This window comes from Neopelma chrysocephalum, unplaced genomic scaffold (genome assembly GCF_003984885.1).
Source record: "Neopelma chrysocephalum unplaced genomic scaffold, ASM398488v2 Primary Assembly neopelma1_59, whole genome shotgun sequence".
Classification (NCBI taxonomy): Eukaryota; Metazoa; Chordata; class Aves; order Passeriformes; family Pipridae; genus Neopelma; species Neopelma chrysocephalum.
Genome location: NW_020897714.1, coordinates 391,922 through 408,545, shown reverse-complemented (window position 1 = coordinate 408,545; position 16,624 = coordinate 391,922). Strand labels below are relative to the sequence as shown.

The 16,624-nt window shown below is 38.4% G+C and overlaps 1 protein-coding gene across 1 annotated transcript in view; it reads right to left on the bottom strand.

The window, feature by feature from the left end:
* MSRB3 (methionine sulfoxide reductase B3) overlaps window positions 1-16,624 on the bottom strand; it is a 61,446-nt gene that overhangs the window by 21,929 nt on the left and 22,893 nt on the right. The window contains exon 4 of the mRNA XM_027679639.1: window positions 14,730-14,758. Coding sequence (XP_027535440.1) covers window positions 14,730-14,758 — 29 coding nt within the window. The remainder of the gene's footprint in view (window positions 1-14,729; window positions 14,759-16,624) is intronic.

Sequence of the window (16,624 nt, the reverse complement as noted above, 5' to 3'; positions counted from 1 at the left end):
CTGACCACACAAACAACAGACTTTACTAAAAGGCTGCTTGAGGTCAGTGCCTTTTTAATTCAAATAAGCCTGTAATCCTTCAGTTCCAAAGATCTCTGTCTCAGCATTACATAAAGCAAACTTTGAGAATTTAGAACTTACATTATCTGGGCTTTATATTTTCACAGCAAGCAGGTAGCCCAGGATGCACTTTCCTGGAAAGGGACTGAAATGTACTGTACTTTTCATTCTTTGAGCATGCTGGGAGCACTGGAAAAAAAACCCAGATCAATCAAGAAAAGCTACAGTATGTCAGTTCCCAGCCCTGTCTTGGATATAATAAAATCTAACCTTTGACACCAAGCTACTCCAGTACTGATCCAACTCTACTCAACAAACTCAGACCCTTTTTTAAAGAGTACATAACTCCCCACAACTACAATCTCTGTTTACTTAAGTTCTGAGTGGTCAAATCGGATTTAGCAGCATCACAACAATGGAAGTTGCAGGGACAGGGAAAGACTAGAATGCCACAGGTTGCTGGGTCTTCCCTCTCTACCTTTCATATGTTCAACCAAAATAACACACATTCTGGCTGTGGAGCACTCTTAGCCTTAGCAGAAAAAGTCTGCTTTCAGTTGCCTAAAAAGGACTGTTTTAAGCTCAAACCTCCACTGAAATGTAACGGGCATCTATTATCCTGAACGGTTTGCAGTCAGACCAAAAACTCTTTGTGCGCTCCCTGGCTTCTTCCCAGCTCCCCAGGAAACTGGGGCAAAACCATGGTTTTAAATGCTTATGCTGTAAATGTATCACTCCAGGAATACTATGTGTTCTCAATAGTATTCCTTCCTATAAAGCAACTAAAGAGGTAAAATACTGTCCAAATCTCTGCAGGAAGAGAATGGAGCCAACAGCACTGTCAGTGTCTGACAAATTACTTGGTTCACATGCCACAAGCAACAGCTCATCAAGCAGCTCACTGAAAAGCAAAACAACCCTGGCAGCTTCAGACTTTAGAGCAAGAACTAGAGGACCTGAGGACCTCTGCCCCACATTCCAAAATGGACCTTAAAAACGTACTTCCCTGTCTTGCAGGCAGTTTAATGACCTGTACAGGACATCAGCTTCAGAGCCTCACCTTCACCCCAATTAAAATGGTTGCACATTTTGGCATGAAATATGATGGTGTTTCATTTTGACAAGGCACCATCCCGTTGACTTGCTGTATTTTTGAGGGAGGAGATGGAGTGGGGAGGAGGAAGAATTCCTACTCTCTTGTATTCAAAGAAGCCCCAGTAGCAAAACTTGCAATGTTCAATCTCTGTTTTTTAGCGCTGCTGTCAAAAGGTGTAATATTTGTTTCACACTGCTACTCTAACACATTTTTTAATCTACACCCTAAGAAATGTTAAGTCTAAAATACTTGCAGAACTGTGAATCGTTTTCTAGAAAGGCCTGAATCAAAGTGATCACCCTTTGGAGAGATCTGTGTGTGCAATGACTGATCATGTATTGTTGGCATTCCCAGGGGTCACAGAGGGGTTCAGCTGCATTGTACCAGGGCAGCACCGAAAAGAAAGGCTGTCACAGACAGATAATTGTGCAATCTAAGGAATCAACCTGTGGGTGCCAGTTAGTAAGCATTCATTAAATGGGGCCTGAGTTTTAAGTTGATGGCACTTTTAGGAATTTGTTTTTAGTTTCTTTCTATTGCCTTAAACCACAGTTTCTAGCTGTCTAGAAACTTTCAGAAAATTTCTCCAATTTTATAAAAAATTTTTACTGGAAAAATTAGGGAATTTGGATAAAATTCAAATAGCCCAACTGTTTTCCACTCTGCATTTTGCAAACGTATAATGCAAGCCTTTGTATGAAATGTTTCCTTTCCAATATCAATTTATTTAGAAAGTTCAGTTCAATACATAGGAAAAAAACCCAAATCTTTTCCTTCTGCTTGCCAACTTAAAGCAAACTTTCCTGGATACACAAGTCCCCAACCTTGTTTCCATATACGGTTTTGGTCCCCAAATGAAAAATCCTATTGTTCTCACAATTCTAGCTGTGGCTACTCTGCTCTCTGGGACTAATGCTAGCCTCCTCCATTTGAACATTTTACCTCTTTCTACAGTAAGAACATACAGCAAAGACTTTGAATCCATGCAAATATGTAAACTGAGTGAGCAGAACAAACAGTAATTTTATATGTAGCTTTATACCAGGATATCTTTCTACTATCCATGTGTTTAACAATATACTTTCCTATGCTCATTCCATGAGACTGTTTCTCTGATTTTTCTTCACTGATCTTTATTAGATCATTTAAATATTTGCATGGGCTTCAGTAAGTATCAGTTTGTTTCCTGAGAGTGTAGCATTCTTCACTCTTGCTTTCAATGTTTTTTAAATACCTGCTATCACTGCTGTAACTCTCTAATTCCCCATCATTCATTAGTTTTAAAACAGACTTGCACAAATAAGCCATAACATTGAACTAATGAGATATGGGTGGTAAGTTTCTGTAAATACAGCCTGAATTTAATGTAGAATGTCTGCATAACTTAGATAATCTTATTCTGTACATTGCAGTGAAGATGACACTGCATGCCCTTCATCTCCTAACCTTCATGAATTTGATGAACACTCTGCCTTTTCTTTCAGCTTCTTTAACAAAGCACCTTTTTGTTATTAAATTAAACACACTCCCATTTAAATGTTGAAGCAGAACTGCAGGCTGTAATACATTTGATTACTTAGGCATTTTAATGTTATTGTCCACCTCCATCTGTGTAACGTTTAACCCTGGCACTGGCCAAGATGTTTTATGAAAATTAAAAAAAACATGCAAGAACTATTGGCAGAGGAACGAAAGAAATATACTGTTACTGCTAGTACAAATTATGAGAAACTCATTAAAGCTCGATCATTTTGTGGCTAAGTAGAAACATTCTCAGAGGCAAAGTGCCAGGGGAAATCTCATGAGTTTCAGCTTCTGAAGTTTCCCAATAACCCCATTCACTGTGGGAAGGAGGGTAGAGGGGGGAGAGATGGACACAGTCTCTGTAAGGTCCACCCTGTCCTCACTCCCACCCAAATACGGTCAAGTTGCCTTGCCATTCTGGGTGCCATACTAGCAGGCACCCACGTAAGTGACGACATGGGGCCCAAACTTGGACTTGTGTATAGACTTCACAGGACGTGGGGAGGTGGTCAGATACTCACTCCCTCCTCCCAGAAACAGGAGCCCAGGAGGGGGCATGTCCCACCAGGGAGTCTCACTGGTGTGTTACATGTCCTGGCCAGGAGTAGGTCCTTCGTGAACAGACCTTCCTGGTGTGAGAAAGCAAAGGGGAACATGAAAGCTTATGCTAATGTATCATTAAAGAAATTACTTTTACAGAGACTAGAGCAAGGGAGTTAAGATTACAGTTCTGCTGTGTACATTTCTTTGCTTTTTTAGGAGTGGGACTTAGTTTTTGTATGGTCTGTAGTGTGATGCCTGGAACCAAAGGAGTGAAAGCAGCTGCTGGCATAGATTTCAGCATCGTACTGATCTTCAACAGTAAAATGCAGCCGAGTTTAATCATACTGCCAGAATGATACAGATCCAGATACATGTGGGCAAGGGAAGAGTCTCACACATGCAGATAGTAAAGAAAATAGAATGATTTAAAAAGAGACCTCCTTCAATTCCCTTCTCCAGCAAAGCCAGTTAACAGGGTAAGTGATGGCCAACATAAATTCAGTTTGCCACAGTCTAACACTAACATGATCTAAAGTCTAGCTCTGAGAGTCGTCTTTCAATCAGGGGTTTCTTACTGTACTTGAAAGCAGAGAGTGCTTTTATTTCAGTGAAATGCTGTATCTTCCTCTCTTGCCTTTTAAAGTTGTTTCAAGAGCCCTAGTGCCCTCAACACAGTACTTAATGCAGCAGAACTTTTATTCACAAGCACATTTTTTTTGCCACTCTTCAACCAAAATATGCCTTAATCAGTTTCCAGATATTCTATCAGTACTGACAATTGATATTCCAAATCCCACTCCTCTGTGAATCAATATTCCTGGGACTCCATTTAAATCCCTTACAGTGTCTGTGACAGGGAAAAAAAATCACTGTCTCAAGGGGAGATGATAATAATATGGAAGTGAGTATATGAGCACTTTCAAAATCCGTAAATCTTATGGGTAAACACTTTTTAAATGAGAATATAAACAGGGCAATTCTGTTCTCATGACCATGTCCTTGAAAAGAGGCAGAGACAGAACGGTTCTGTCTCTAAATGGTAATGTTTTAAAAATACACCTTTCAGTGTTCATATCTACATTTATTGTGTCAGGAGTCCTTAATTTGGTTAGAGTGGTTAACACAGAATAAAAGACTTTTGCCTTTCCAAAAGCTCAACATAAAATCAGCAAAATCTCTTCCTACTAAGCTTTTGGAAAAGTCCACATGCTTTCTGGAACATGCCAAAACCCAGTTTAATATTTGGGCCCTGACTGAAGCTGAATTGAGTATGTTTACAACAATTTTGATTCACTCTTATTATCCTTAGGCCATCTCTCTTAAAGTTACATATTTCTCTTCCTACCCATGAACAGATGAACCATGGTGAACGTTCAATTTACAAAACATATTTTGTCACCTTTTTCACATTGACAATTCTTACTCATAATTCAAGAAAAAGTGATAACAATTGCAGCAGTTCTCTGGGGTAACAATAACTGAAACATAAGCAGATTTGGTTTTGTTTAAGAAAGGTAAGATAAGAAAAGGGAAATGAAAATGCATACAAGGACAAAGAGAACTAAAATAATCACAGCTAAACTCATTTTTCCCATAAATACACTCCAGACAAGTTCTGTGTACAAGAGGTTTACTGACACCCAGCAGAACTTGAGAGCAATTGTGTAGTCTTCCTTTTAAATTTATGATTTTTTTTCCAGTACACCTCCACAGCATCAGCCACAGAAAGTGACTTGGGATCACGTCCCCTCATCCTCAGGCTCTCTGCACATCCATTCCAGAGATAATCTCTTCTGACTTTAACCATCAAAGCTTCATGCCTAGCTCTAAACTTGATGGGCACTCAAAAGGGTGAATCAGTGCACCCAGAAACAAACTTCTCCAGCAGAAGGGATGAACTTATCTGAGGATGTTTGTCTTCCAACTGACTCAAGATGAAGCTCAGAGGGCTGTGTTAAGGCAGATAGTTACATCTTAGTTGAGATGATCCCACTCCCCCGATATAGTGATATCCCTCCAAATGAAATGCTACAATTTCTCCACAGACACACAGGGATTGTGTGAAAGCCAGACACAGAGATAACCTGAAAAGGATATTATGCAGATAATGAAAGCAATTCCATTGCTACAGCTAGTAAAGAAGAGAAAAGATTAGTGCTAAATTAGATGCTCCAGGTTTATTCACAACAATGACTCTGAAAATTAATTTTGTGATCTTGACAGGCATGGTGTTTGGAGAAGGGCATACATATCTAAGATTGTTCAGACACCTGGACCAGGACTGATGAAGAGGTTGGGACCACTTACTTTAATTACTCTGTAAAGAACAATAGGCGGGCAAGACAATCTTATGCAAAACAACAGAGAATGGTAATTCACCCCCCAATGGAAAGCAAGGTTGCTGAGACTCCTGATCAGATCACATAGGGACACAATTCTTTCCTTTTAGAAATACTTTCAGCCCTTGTAACTTAATTCACTGTTGTCTGGCTTAACACCTGATCATGATGTCCTTACTCACATGAAACTCAATGCAAATTGTGTCTAACTTAAACTTGCAGACTTAGACCTCATTGGTGTTTTGACTTAGGACTTAATTCTAAGCAGATGGCGGCTCACATGTACAGTGGCATTTGCAGTGGTATGACACAAACTTGTCTATCATTACATCTTAAAGGCTGTGGTTGCCACTAAATTAAGTCAACAAAAGACAAATTAATGTTCTTTGCTTCATTCTCAGATCAACACTGTAAAGATTGTGATGGTGATCACTGAACATTCCAGTTTGATTAAAAGCAGCTTGCATTTTTCCCTTTACTTTTAGTACTACAAAACCTGAAATCAGTTTTGATAAGAGACCAAAATGTGAAATAGTAAAAGCTGACAGATCTTTCATATGGTTTCTTAATGGTCATAAATTTACAGCACTGCATCAATGAAATAAAAACATTAAATACTTTAATCTTTATTGAATCTTGTAATTAATAATTATCACTTAGCTAGTTTGTACAGTCTAATTATTTTCAAATGAGATTTCTTCCAGTTTCAACTAATACTCTGTGATATCATTCTCATCATCTTGTACGAACAAGATGTTAAGTGTTTTTTTCTCTGACAAATCCAGAGGGAAGAAACAAAACCAGCTTGCACCTCTTTCTTATTCAAATTCATAACCCTACAAACCATGCTAATCAAAACAGATGTGCTATTTTAGACAACATGCACACAGCCACAAAAAATACTGTCCTTAATAAGACATTGCCTAGAACCAAAACATGAAAATGCACTTTTTGTTAATGAGAAGAAAATGAGAAAAAGAGCAGACACATTGATCATAACCATCCTGTCCTGTTAAATTCATCAAGGCACACATCAGTCATCCTCTTTGCCTAGTGTGTGGCTGCAGCCTGTCCCATAGATAAGCTGTCGAAGTCCAAGGAGGCATCTGACACACAGTGTATGGGGACTGCAGTGGGGCACCCACTGAATGCCACAGTCTTGCCCCCTCCTTTGTCCCAGAAGCTGATGAGGCTGGCAATGTGGTGCTTGTCCCAGTGGCTTTACTATGGAGCTCAGTTCAGGTCACAGCAGTGCTAAGCACCTCCAGATTGTCACGAGTGTGATGTTATTGCTGTCTTAAGGTGTTGCTGTCCTTATTGAAGGTGTGGACTCTTTCCAGAGTGGGAAGGGAAGCCAGGGTGGCTGAAGGAAAGCATCCTAAGGAATTCTTCTACCTCAGCCAAATCCGAGGATTTGTGTTAGGTTGGGTTAGATTTAGTTTGGTTATGTTTGGTTTGGTTTGATTTGGTTTTACTGTGAAACTGGAAAGTGAACATGAAGGAGCTGCTGGACTCTCTGAATGAAAAAGTGGGACCACCCCTCAGCTGACAAGCCATGTTTTTCATCATCTTCCTCTGATTTAATAGGGCATCACATGAACAGAACTTCCCTCCTCCACAAGAAGCCAAGTAGGAACTGAATTTTAGTATCTCACAGAGTCTACTAACCTTGCCACCTTGCACTCTGCTCCCTCCTCCTTTGACCTTGTCTGTTTTCAAGAAGGCAGAATAAAAAAATGCTATGAGAAACAAGGGATGTCCTTTTCATAGGACAACTGATGTAGTGATGTACCCAAAAAAGGGTTTAGGAACTAGTGAGTCAGCATTTGATTTCCCAGTACAGCCTCAGTCACTACACAAATGAAGAATGCGCCACAACCCAACCTCCTCAGCTTGCTTTTTGCCAGCCAAATAAAAGATGAAAATTTTTATTAGTCACCAAAACAGAGAACAAGAATAATTTTCAATTGAGTGGGAGTGAATGAATGAAAAGGGAGTGGAAGTACTTAAGAACTTTTTTTTTAATTTTACTGAAGGGTGCAGTGGAGACTCAACATGCATTTCTAGAATAAGCAAGGAATTTACTGATTCAGAGTGAATACAGGCATATTTGAAGGGAGATACAGCTTAAAAAGAGTACTTTTTAATAAGGAAAAAACAATTCGTCTTGAAAATGCCTTGCATTGTACCAAATACAGTCTATTTTAACAAACATATTAGGATCTTTTCAGGGCACTATCTGATTTCACATCCTTTTCCCTGCAAAACCAGTAGTATTTCCACCATAATGAAAAGCACCATAAAACTGATCCACAACAAGTCTAGAGCATCTTTAACTCTCATGGCCTGCAGAAGTGATCATACTGCTTAGAATTTTGTAAGATTCAAACTGATTCAATGAATGGGAATTGATCAGAACATTTAACATTCTCCAGGCCCTACTATGTCAAGTATCTTACATGCGGTTTTGTTTTGTTTTTTTAGAAATTAATGCATGCATGAATGATACTCTGGTAAACAGGTTCCTATCTTATTGATAGGAATATTAGTGTTCAAGAGCTTTTGGTAGTTTTATATTCTATAAGTATTTTCTGTCCTATATGCCTAAGTCCTTAGATCATATTTACATGTTATTTAAACTCTACTATTAATATATATGTTGCATTTTAACAAACAAATTCAGGCCTTTATCTATAGCCACAGTCATGCATTCTGCTGCAGAAATCATGCTGTTCAATTAGGTGAGAAATTCTGGACCTGGGAAGACCGTTTGCAGACCATTTTATTTCTTCTGCAGAGAACTGAGATCCCCTTGAAATAAATTTGGTGGTGTGGGTGACTGTGTAGGCTGAAAGAAATACTCTTAATTCATGTGAACACATTCACCATCCTGCCTTTTACATTGCCTTCCAGAGATTCTTTCTAACTCAACTTCATTTGCTTAGCCTAGAAGAAGACACTTTGTAAAGGCCACCCATGATGTGATTTATGGTGGACCTATGAGCTGATCTCAAATGAAAAAGTGTTTCCACTGCTCTAGGTCTTGGACGTGCTCAATAGCAGGAGACAGCTCTTCCTCTGAAAATCCTTGCAAAGGATTTTGCAAAAAAAAAGCAAATTAGAAAGACAATGGACATGCTGCTCAGTGTTGCTAACTGGAAAGAGCAATTTGCTGACTAACAATAGACTAGCTCCCCAATAGACCAAACCTATCTGAAGCAGCTATACTTAAAACTATTAAAAAATCCTCTGCCAATCTACTGTAGAGTTTGTAATTTAACTCAGTCCCACAGTTTCCAATTCCATGAATAAAACCATGATTTATATACTATTCATGTCTTCTCAGACTACTTTTGCAAATTGTTTCTTAAAGACAGCCTTTTTTAGCTATTTACAGTGAAAAAAGATAGAAAATATTGTCTTCAGCAGTTAGAAGGAAAGGTAAAATTTTTTCCTAAGTAAGTCTGATGAGTTTGCTTATGTTAATGGTAATAAAATGGAAAACCTAAATATAAATATTTTCATTACAGGACTAATTTAAATGCATTGTAAAATCCTTCTCACCAAGATCCTCAGAGCAAGGCAAGAAAGAAGCAGCAATGACTATATGACAAAAATAGAAAATTGTATTTGTTGATATTACATTCTGGCTCCATGAGCAAGGCCCTCTAATGCACAGTTTCTACCATTGACAAGTGGTGCTTCCTGCCACAGTGGCACTGGCATGTACCAGTGAGATGCCCCAGCCACCTAAAACTCCAAGCCACATCACAGTTTGGCCCTGAAAACATTCATCAGGTGGTTCAGCTTGCACCTGACTCTAAATGCTCATTTTGCTGCTGAACAAATATGACAGGCCATATGCTCCAGCTGTTGCATCCCCAACAATCCACTTGAAGAGTTGTTAATGCCAAGAACAAAATAGCACTGACAAGTAATGACAAGATAATCTGAGCTGCTGTTCTGTTTTTGCAGTAACTGCCTCCCACAATCTCTCTGTGCCAGTTCCTGGACCTTTTCAAGAATCTGTGTGCTGGTGGTGGCAAGAGAGAAGGAAATTATTCCTCATAGTTGAAGGAGAACCTGGAGAGGTCATTTGCCTCATCCAAAAAGCTCTGGAGCATTCCTGTTCTTAGTTTATTTTTCCACTTTTCCCTGTTACAGATTCTGTAAGTGATCTTTTAATATTTTTTAATCAGTAGCATGACTGTTGAACTTGTCAACGTGGTTGTGTTAAGAACACCAAACGTCACTTCTCTTCCCTGTTCCTGAAACTACCGAGCCTTTCTAAGAAGAAATTAGGAAATTAGGAAGCTGATATCAATAAATTTAGAAATTGATTTCTTAATCTGTATTTAGATCTTTGATGATTTAGATCAATGGATGATATTACTAAGTACCTTGCTGCTTCAGCAACCTAAGGTTTCAGGCAAGTTAAGTTTCTTTTGCGCTACCCTAGTAGCAAGGCTCAGTGAAAGATACTTTCAAGATGCCTTTTGGTTTTCGTTTCTCTCTTACTGGGCGAAGAGTTCCTTATGCTTGTACTGATGACTTTCATACAGTGGGACTGATGACAGGCTAGGGGAAATCAGGGCTGATAGAGTTTGGAAAGCCTATTGCTGAACATCTGGAAGTGTAGCCAAAAGGAATTTGTGAGAGGAAAACATCTGACCACTCCCAACCTTACAATTTTCTTCAGCTGTTCTCTAGCACCTGTGCTGAATCATGTAGCCTTGCAAATTAGTACATTGTAGGAGCCACATTAAAGGAAAGATACCAGTAAATACAAGAATTGAGAAAGGAAAGGATGGGAACTTTGATGGGGATGGAGGGCTGGCAGCGTTGTGCAGTGCTGAGAGAGCGATACACTCATTCTGGTGAAAAATACAGTGCGGAGAGGAGAAATGACCTGCAGAGTCACTGGCTGACACTGAGTCCAGACAAGGCAGGCGAAAGAAATTCCAGGAACTGTCAGGGGCTCCTTGACTTGCTTTGTATTTGACTGCTGGGGCAGCAGGAATCCAACAAAAGCTGGTGTGTAGCTGCCCCTCAGGACAGCCTCTAGCTGCATGGGCAGCTATTATAGCTTAATTCCTGATACTAATTGAAATGTTTCCAAAGTATTGACATGAACAGTGATATAAATTCACATACATTATCTCTACATTTCATTTGGTATGTAGAAGCAGGAAGAAAGAAGAACAGGTTTTGGAGATACCATCTCTTTTTGTGAGAGAAGCAGGAAGTTGACAAAGCAAATGATGAACACAGCTGAAGACCCTGTGTATCCTTGGGCACTCCTCTTTCTTCAGTGCACAGATATGTTTCTACAGTGTGGTGCTTCCCCAGCTGTCCCTTTATCACACCCTGCACTCTCTGACTTCCAACATTCCATGGTCTGAGTGATACATATACAAAAAAGACTCCACTGGAGTTCTCGTATATTGTCCGTGAGTTTTCCCTTTCTTTTTAACACAGAACAAAACTGATTTTTTTTACACTTCATGATTTCACTGCCAACACTATCACTTGAATATCACATCTCACCTTCACAGTGACATGCAGGACACAGAAAATATTACAGGAGATGGCCCAAGAAAACTCCAGCCCTCTCAGAAGGCAGTAGGAAATTCACCATTACCATTCCCTGGTGACCAGGGGCCATGCTGAGACAGTTGATTGCATTTTCTATGATTATTTTTGCTGTTACTAAAGTGGGATTGACAGTGTTCAGCAACAGCTTTTGAGACCTACAAATTCCTTCTGTCATGGAACAGCAACATGAAGACCTGTTTTCCTCTAAATTAAAAAACCCCAAAACCTATTCATTCTTCATCAAATGAATCCCAATAACTATTCCAATATAATTCTTACATTCTTAAATTCCAAAATTTTCTAACCAAGCACATAGCACAATAAGCATTTTAGACACAAACAAAATACTAATAATTAGAACAAAATTGTTTCAGCTGTGCTTTTTTTGTGGTTTACTTTGTTCCCTAGCAAATTGTAAGGAAAAAGATATTTTTCCTACAACCTTTTTCACTTCCAAGTACTTTGTTAGAAAAAAATCTATTTTAAGTACCAGTGAAATTCATCATATTATGACAGGAAAGCAAAATTGTTTCATTTCATAAGACCTTCTAACAGCGTGAAGCTAACCCCATGGTCTCTGAGACAGAAATTCTGCGAGCTATAGACTTAAAAAGAATCAGCAGAGAAAAAGAAGTTTCTCAGATGGAACTGTTAGTCATGATATGAAGAATGTGTGTCCCCTACAGATGTTATAGCTATTTGTATGATAAATCCTGATCATCACTGTAGGAATTTTACAGCCTTCTTTTAACTTAATGCTCAAGTTCAAATTAATCTTCTTTTGACAATGTTTGCCTAATATTTCAGTGTTGAACAACATTTCCAGGGTTACATTTGCAGTGAGCCTACTGGGCACTTTAAAAGCTGTATTTCTGACTTTGTACTTGCTCCAGAAAGACTTCTTTTAATTCTTCAATGCTTCACAAATATTTCTAGGAAAGACAAGTATAATAAGCATTGATAACTGCTTAAGGGCACATCTAGACTTGCAAGTTAACTGGAATTAACATTAGGGTTAATTTAGAGCATGCAACAGTTGCAAAACAGCTCCTTGGAAAAAAAATGCATTCTAGAATAAAATAACCTCATTCTCATGTTCAACACTTGAACCATTTTGAGTAACATAAGATAAATGAGAACAAAGCATGTTTGTTCCAGTTTGCGGGATCATTGCTTTACTCAGGAATGACAGTCTAGGGAATTCAAAATGAAATGAGGGATGGGAAAATACCTTAAGTTGTCTCCAAGGAACTCAAGGTTGTATAAATACAGAGTCATTGGTGTCAAATGGCAACAGCCCTTTTAAAACCAATGCTACATTTACGCTCTTCAAAGGCCTGTGTAATAAAGAACATGGTGCTACATAGGGCACTGCACCTCCCATACGAAAGAAAGATGTTTTTTATGAGAATGCCATCACCAACGCATCCTTCCTCTCCCTGCCTACACCCTCCTGTTCAACCAGAGGCAGCAGGAGGTCTGGGCTTATTGTCTGCTCTTGGAAAGTAATAGCAAACTCTTTGGTGGGGAAACAAAACCAGTGCTGTTTTATTTGGATGATACATGTTGAGTTGACCTCAGTATCTCCACTTCTCCTCTGCTCTTACATATTGGGAACAAAAGAGAAACTCCTTCTGACTATCACAAATAGCTTCTCAGTGGAAGAACTGAGTGCTGTCCCTGTAGAGGGAAGGCTGCTGTACTTCTCACAAAGATAAGGGTTTTTTCAGCCTTGGTATTGCTGGCCATGAAATGCACATTGAGGTTATATAATTTTTTCTTTAAATGCCATTTTAATTATGTGCTTAATCTGTTTTTTCTACTATTTTTTAACATCTACCCTTGGTTGTTAGCTGAAACCTGTGCCAAAAGATGCAGCACTGATGAGACTGAGGTGTTAAACCTCAGTAATTCTCAGTTCCAAGTACAGCATTTGGGGCAAAGAATAAAATGGGACCAGGAGCTCCGGAGCAGAGAGACCTGGTGACACGTACTGAGCAGGCACTCGCTGTAGCTGCAATAGTGCCAAACTTGTATCACTACGCTGAGCTTCCTGGGAAACATCATACCCCTGCCTTCACTGCCAAGGGGAGTGCCAGGCAGAATAGTGCACCTAACAGGAGAACTGCTTCAAAAAAGAGAGTCAGAAAATTGTAGCTTAATCCACCAGGCAAATTGAAGCTCTGCAGAGAGCATTTTCCACTCAACAGAAAGGAGAGACGTGACGTTCTGTTCTGCTCCCAAGTTTTGGTGACTGTACTAAAGTAAAGGGGGTAATGACGGACGATGTGTGAAGCTATCCTCCATGTAATCCCTCCATGTTTTGTCATGATCGAAGAAGCAATCTTAGCATAGAGTTCATTCAAGCAGTATTTAAAGCAGGTAACCTCAAACTCACAGACTAAAATCATAATAGAGTCAAGATGACTCAAGTATACAAGATGTAGGAATTGGCCATTTAAACGCTTCCTGCTGTAGAGTTCACTCCCATATAGTTCCAAAGATAAAATCTAACATGGAAAGAAAAAGCAACATAATGCTTCACATTTCAAACCCAAATCATGGTATAACTGGGATAAAAGGAAATATGCTATTGCATAAACACTCTGATTAATATATATTGTAAGATTCGTAACATTATAAGCAATTATAATCACTGCATTAAGCAAACCATATAGAAGATAACATTGGTCTAAAAACAAAACAGCCATAATAATATCAGGTTTCCTGTTTAAAACAGACTTTTTTCATCCTAACAAAAAATGTATTTTGAATGACCTTTTCAGGCAATAGACATTTCAGCTAGTTTAAGGACAACAGCCTATTCTTAATTTATTATCGTTTAACTCCATAAAAACACCCAGGAATAGTTAACTGAATAAATAAGTCTGGTATTTAGATTTCTGGTTTTTTCTCACAACTGTTCCCCTATTTGCTGTCCTGTGTTTTTTGTCTTACTAGATACACATTAACCTGTTAGACTGACCTTCACTTCTCTCCCAATCCCTACAACACATTACTATTCTTCAAAAAGTCAACTTGAGAGAGACTGCCTTTTGGTAAATCTCCTCAACTGAGCTCTACAGACTGGTCTGGCATGTATTGTGTACTTGCATCTGTCACGAAAATTTGATGACAAATCATCTGTTTCCTGACAGATAGACTGCACTGACTTCAAATTCCCATGAAATGTCTTTGTCCACCAGGAAGAAAAACATTCTCCTCTATAGCAGTGATCATTCTCAAACTTCACTTCAGTCCTCCATTTGTTTTAGTCTGTATTATCATTTATTTGTATTATAATTCTTCTGGATCAATTTAAGCCTGTTGCAAGATACATCTTCCTGATCATCTTTTGGGAAAATGTAAAGAGACAGCAACTGATGAAAGGAATGAAAGTAAATGTTTCACAGTAATAATGCTGTTTTCAGAGAGTGAGAAATGAAGATCCTTTTTAAGACTGACCTACCCCAGTTTGTTTAAAACTAAACTGAACTTGAACTGATAAACTATTCTTTTGAGATTAACCTGAATAGTGTACATTCAGTAAAACACTGTAAATCTAAACATACCTGAATTGGAGTCAAACTTTGTTTCTGACCTACAAAAGAAAATAAAAAGATCATAAGTTACAAGAACTGCTTTATGCCATAAAAGCCATTTGTCAGACTGATTCCCTGAGCAAACATCATTTTTATTAAGACCAGTAACTAACTCTGTATATTAACATTAAATGCATTCAAAGGCATTTGAAACCAAAAAATTAATATTATCTTTAATATTTTGCTGTTTTCTACAATGTAGAGTTACAAAAAAGATACTATAAAAGTCAAATCACAAAATGAAGAAAATAAAAATTTTAAACAGGATTAAATTATATACTGTGAATCACAGCATACAGTTGTTGGTATGAAATAAATAGTTTTCATTCATTTTCATTTTTTAAAAGTCATTAAGAGGATTTAGTTTATTCATGAATGTTTCCATTTATTTTTGAAGCAGATATCGTTTCAGTAATGTCATATGTATTGCATTCAATGATCTGTACTTAATTGTACAACATCCTAGGAGGTTTTTGTTTGTGTGTGTCTTCAATTTACTCACTCTGCTCATAGGAGTAAGTGGTTTGATTTTCTTAAAAGTGGAAAGTGGGGGGTGGGAGAGAGGGAAAGAGGAAGGGAGCCAGACCTAAATTTTAACTTGTTTTAAAGTCTTTGCAAAAAGACAATGAAGTGTGGATTATGCACCATTAGCTTTGGTCATGCATTGCAGATTTTTCTCTCTCTAACGAGTAGTGTTTTCTTCTAAGGGTTTAGCACTTAGCAAATGAACCCTATAACCTGTATATTTAATAAAAGGAAGAAAAAATTAGCCCTTGTGGGAACATCATGTTTCAGATATCAGTTAATAATACTTTTAAATGTAGAAGTCTTTGAAGATCTCAATTCAACTGTGGGAAAACTTAAGTTGGGTAATTACTCAAGATGCTGCTGATGTGCTGTCAAGCAGAATTAACCCTATGCCTAGGTCTGTCTACACAATCTGCTACAAGACAGCATTGTCTATATTGAGCTCTCAAACCAATTAATGGGCATGTTCCAATCAGATTTATATCGCCCAGTAACAATCAGTTGTACACATGGTCATGGCTGTCACAGCGGGATATAAGGTCTGCCCAGCAGGAGACCTGTTAAAGCATGTTACATTGGCAGCAAAATGCATTTCCCCAGATATTCTAAGGAGGAAGTACAAGGTTGGATCCTTTTACATTGCATCAAGGAGGGGATTTATTTTGGGAAGTTACAGTCCTTCTTGTTTCAGAAACAAATGACCAAAGCTCAAAAACTAATTGCAGATTTATTTTCTTCTTTTATTTTATATGGTTGTACCTGCAGGTACATGTAGATGTATTTTACACGTACTCTATATATTTTATATAACCGGCATTGTAATTCCATGCCAAGATCTACGCTACAGGAAAAAAATATCAAATCAGTCATAATTTAAAAAATGAACAAGTTCACACTATTAGTTAAAGTCATCAGAAAGGAAACAACTCTCTTTTCCCATCCTTTTCATTCACCACCTTCCTCCAGTGCTCACAGTATTTTATGTCTTAAATATAATTCTCAGGAGATGAAAAGATGAAAGGGAAAAAACATAGCATATCTTCCTACTTGGTACTTATAAAGTACCACCAAAAGCACAAAGTATGTTGGTGACATGCCTTCACAAATACCACCACCACTAACTACCTGTGCAGCAGCCCATGCTCAGTTTGGCAGTGTAATTCAAGTGGTATTTACACCCAGCAGGATGAAGTTCCCACTCTGCAAAAAGTGGTAACCTGGGGGGAATTTCACTGAGTTCCAAGGAAAGCTCAGTCAGTGTTTTATTTACAATATTCTCCTCAAGCTGCTGTATACCTACCTACACCATTCTCTCTTGCTCATCACGGTATCAGCAA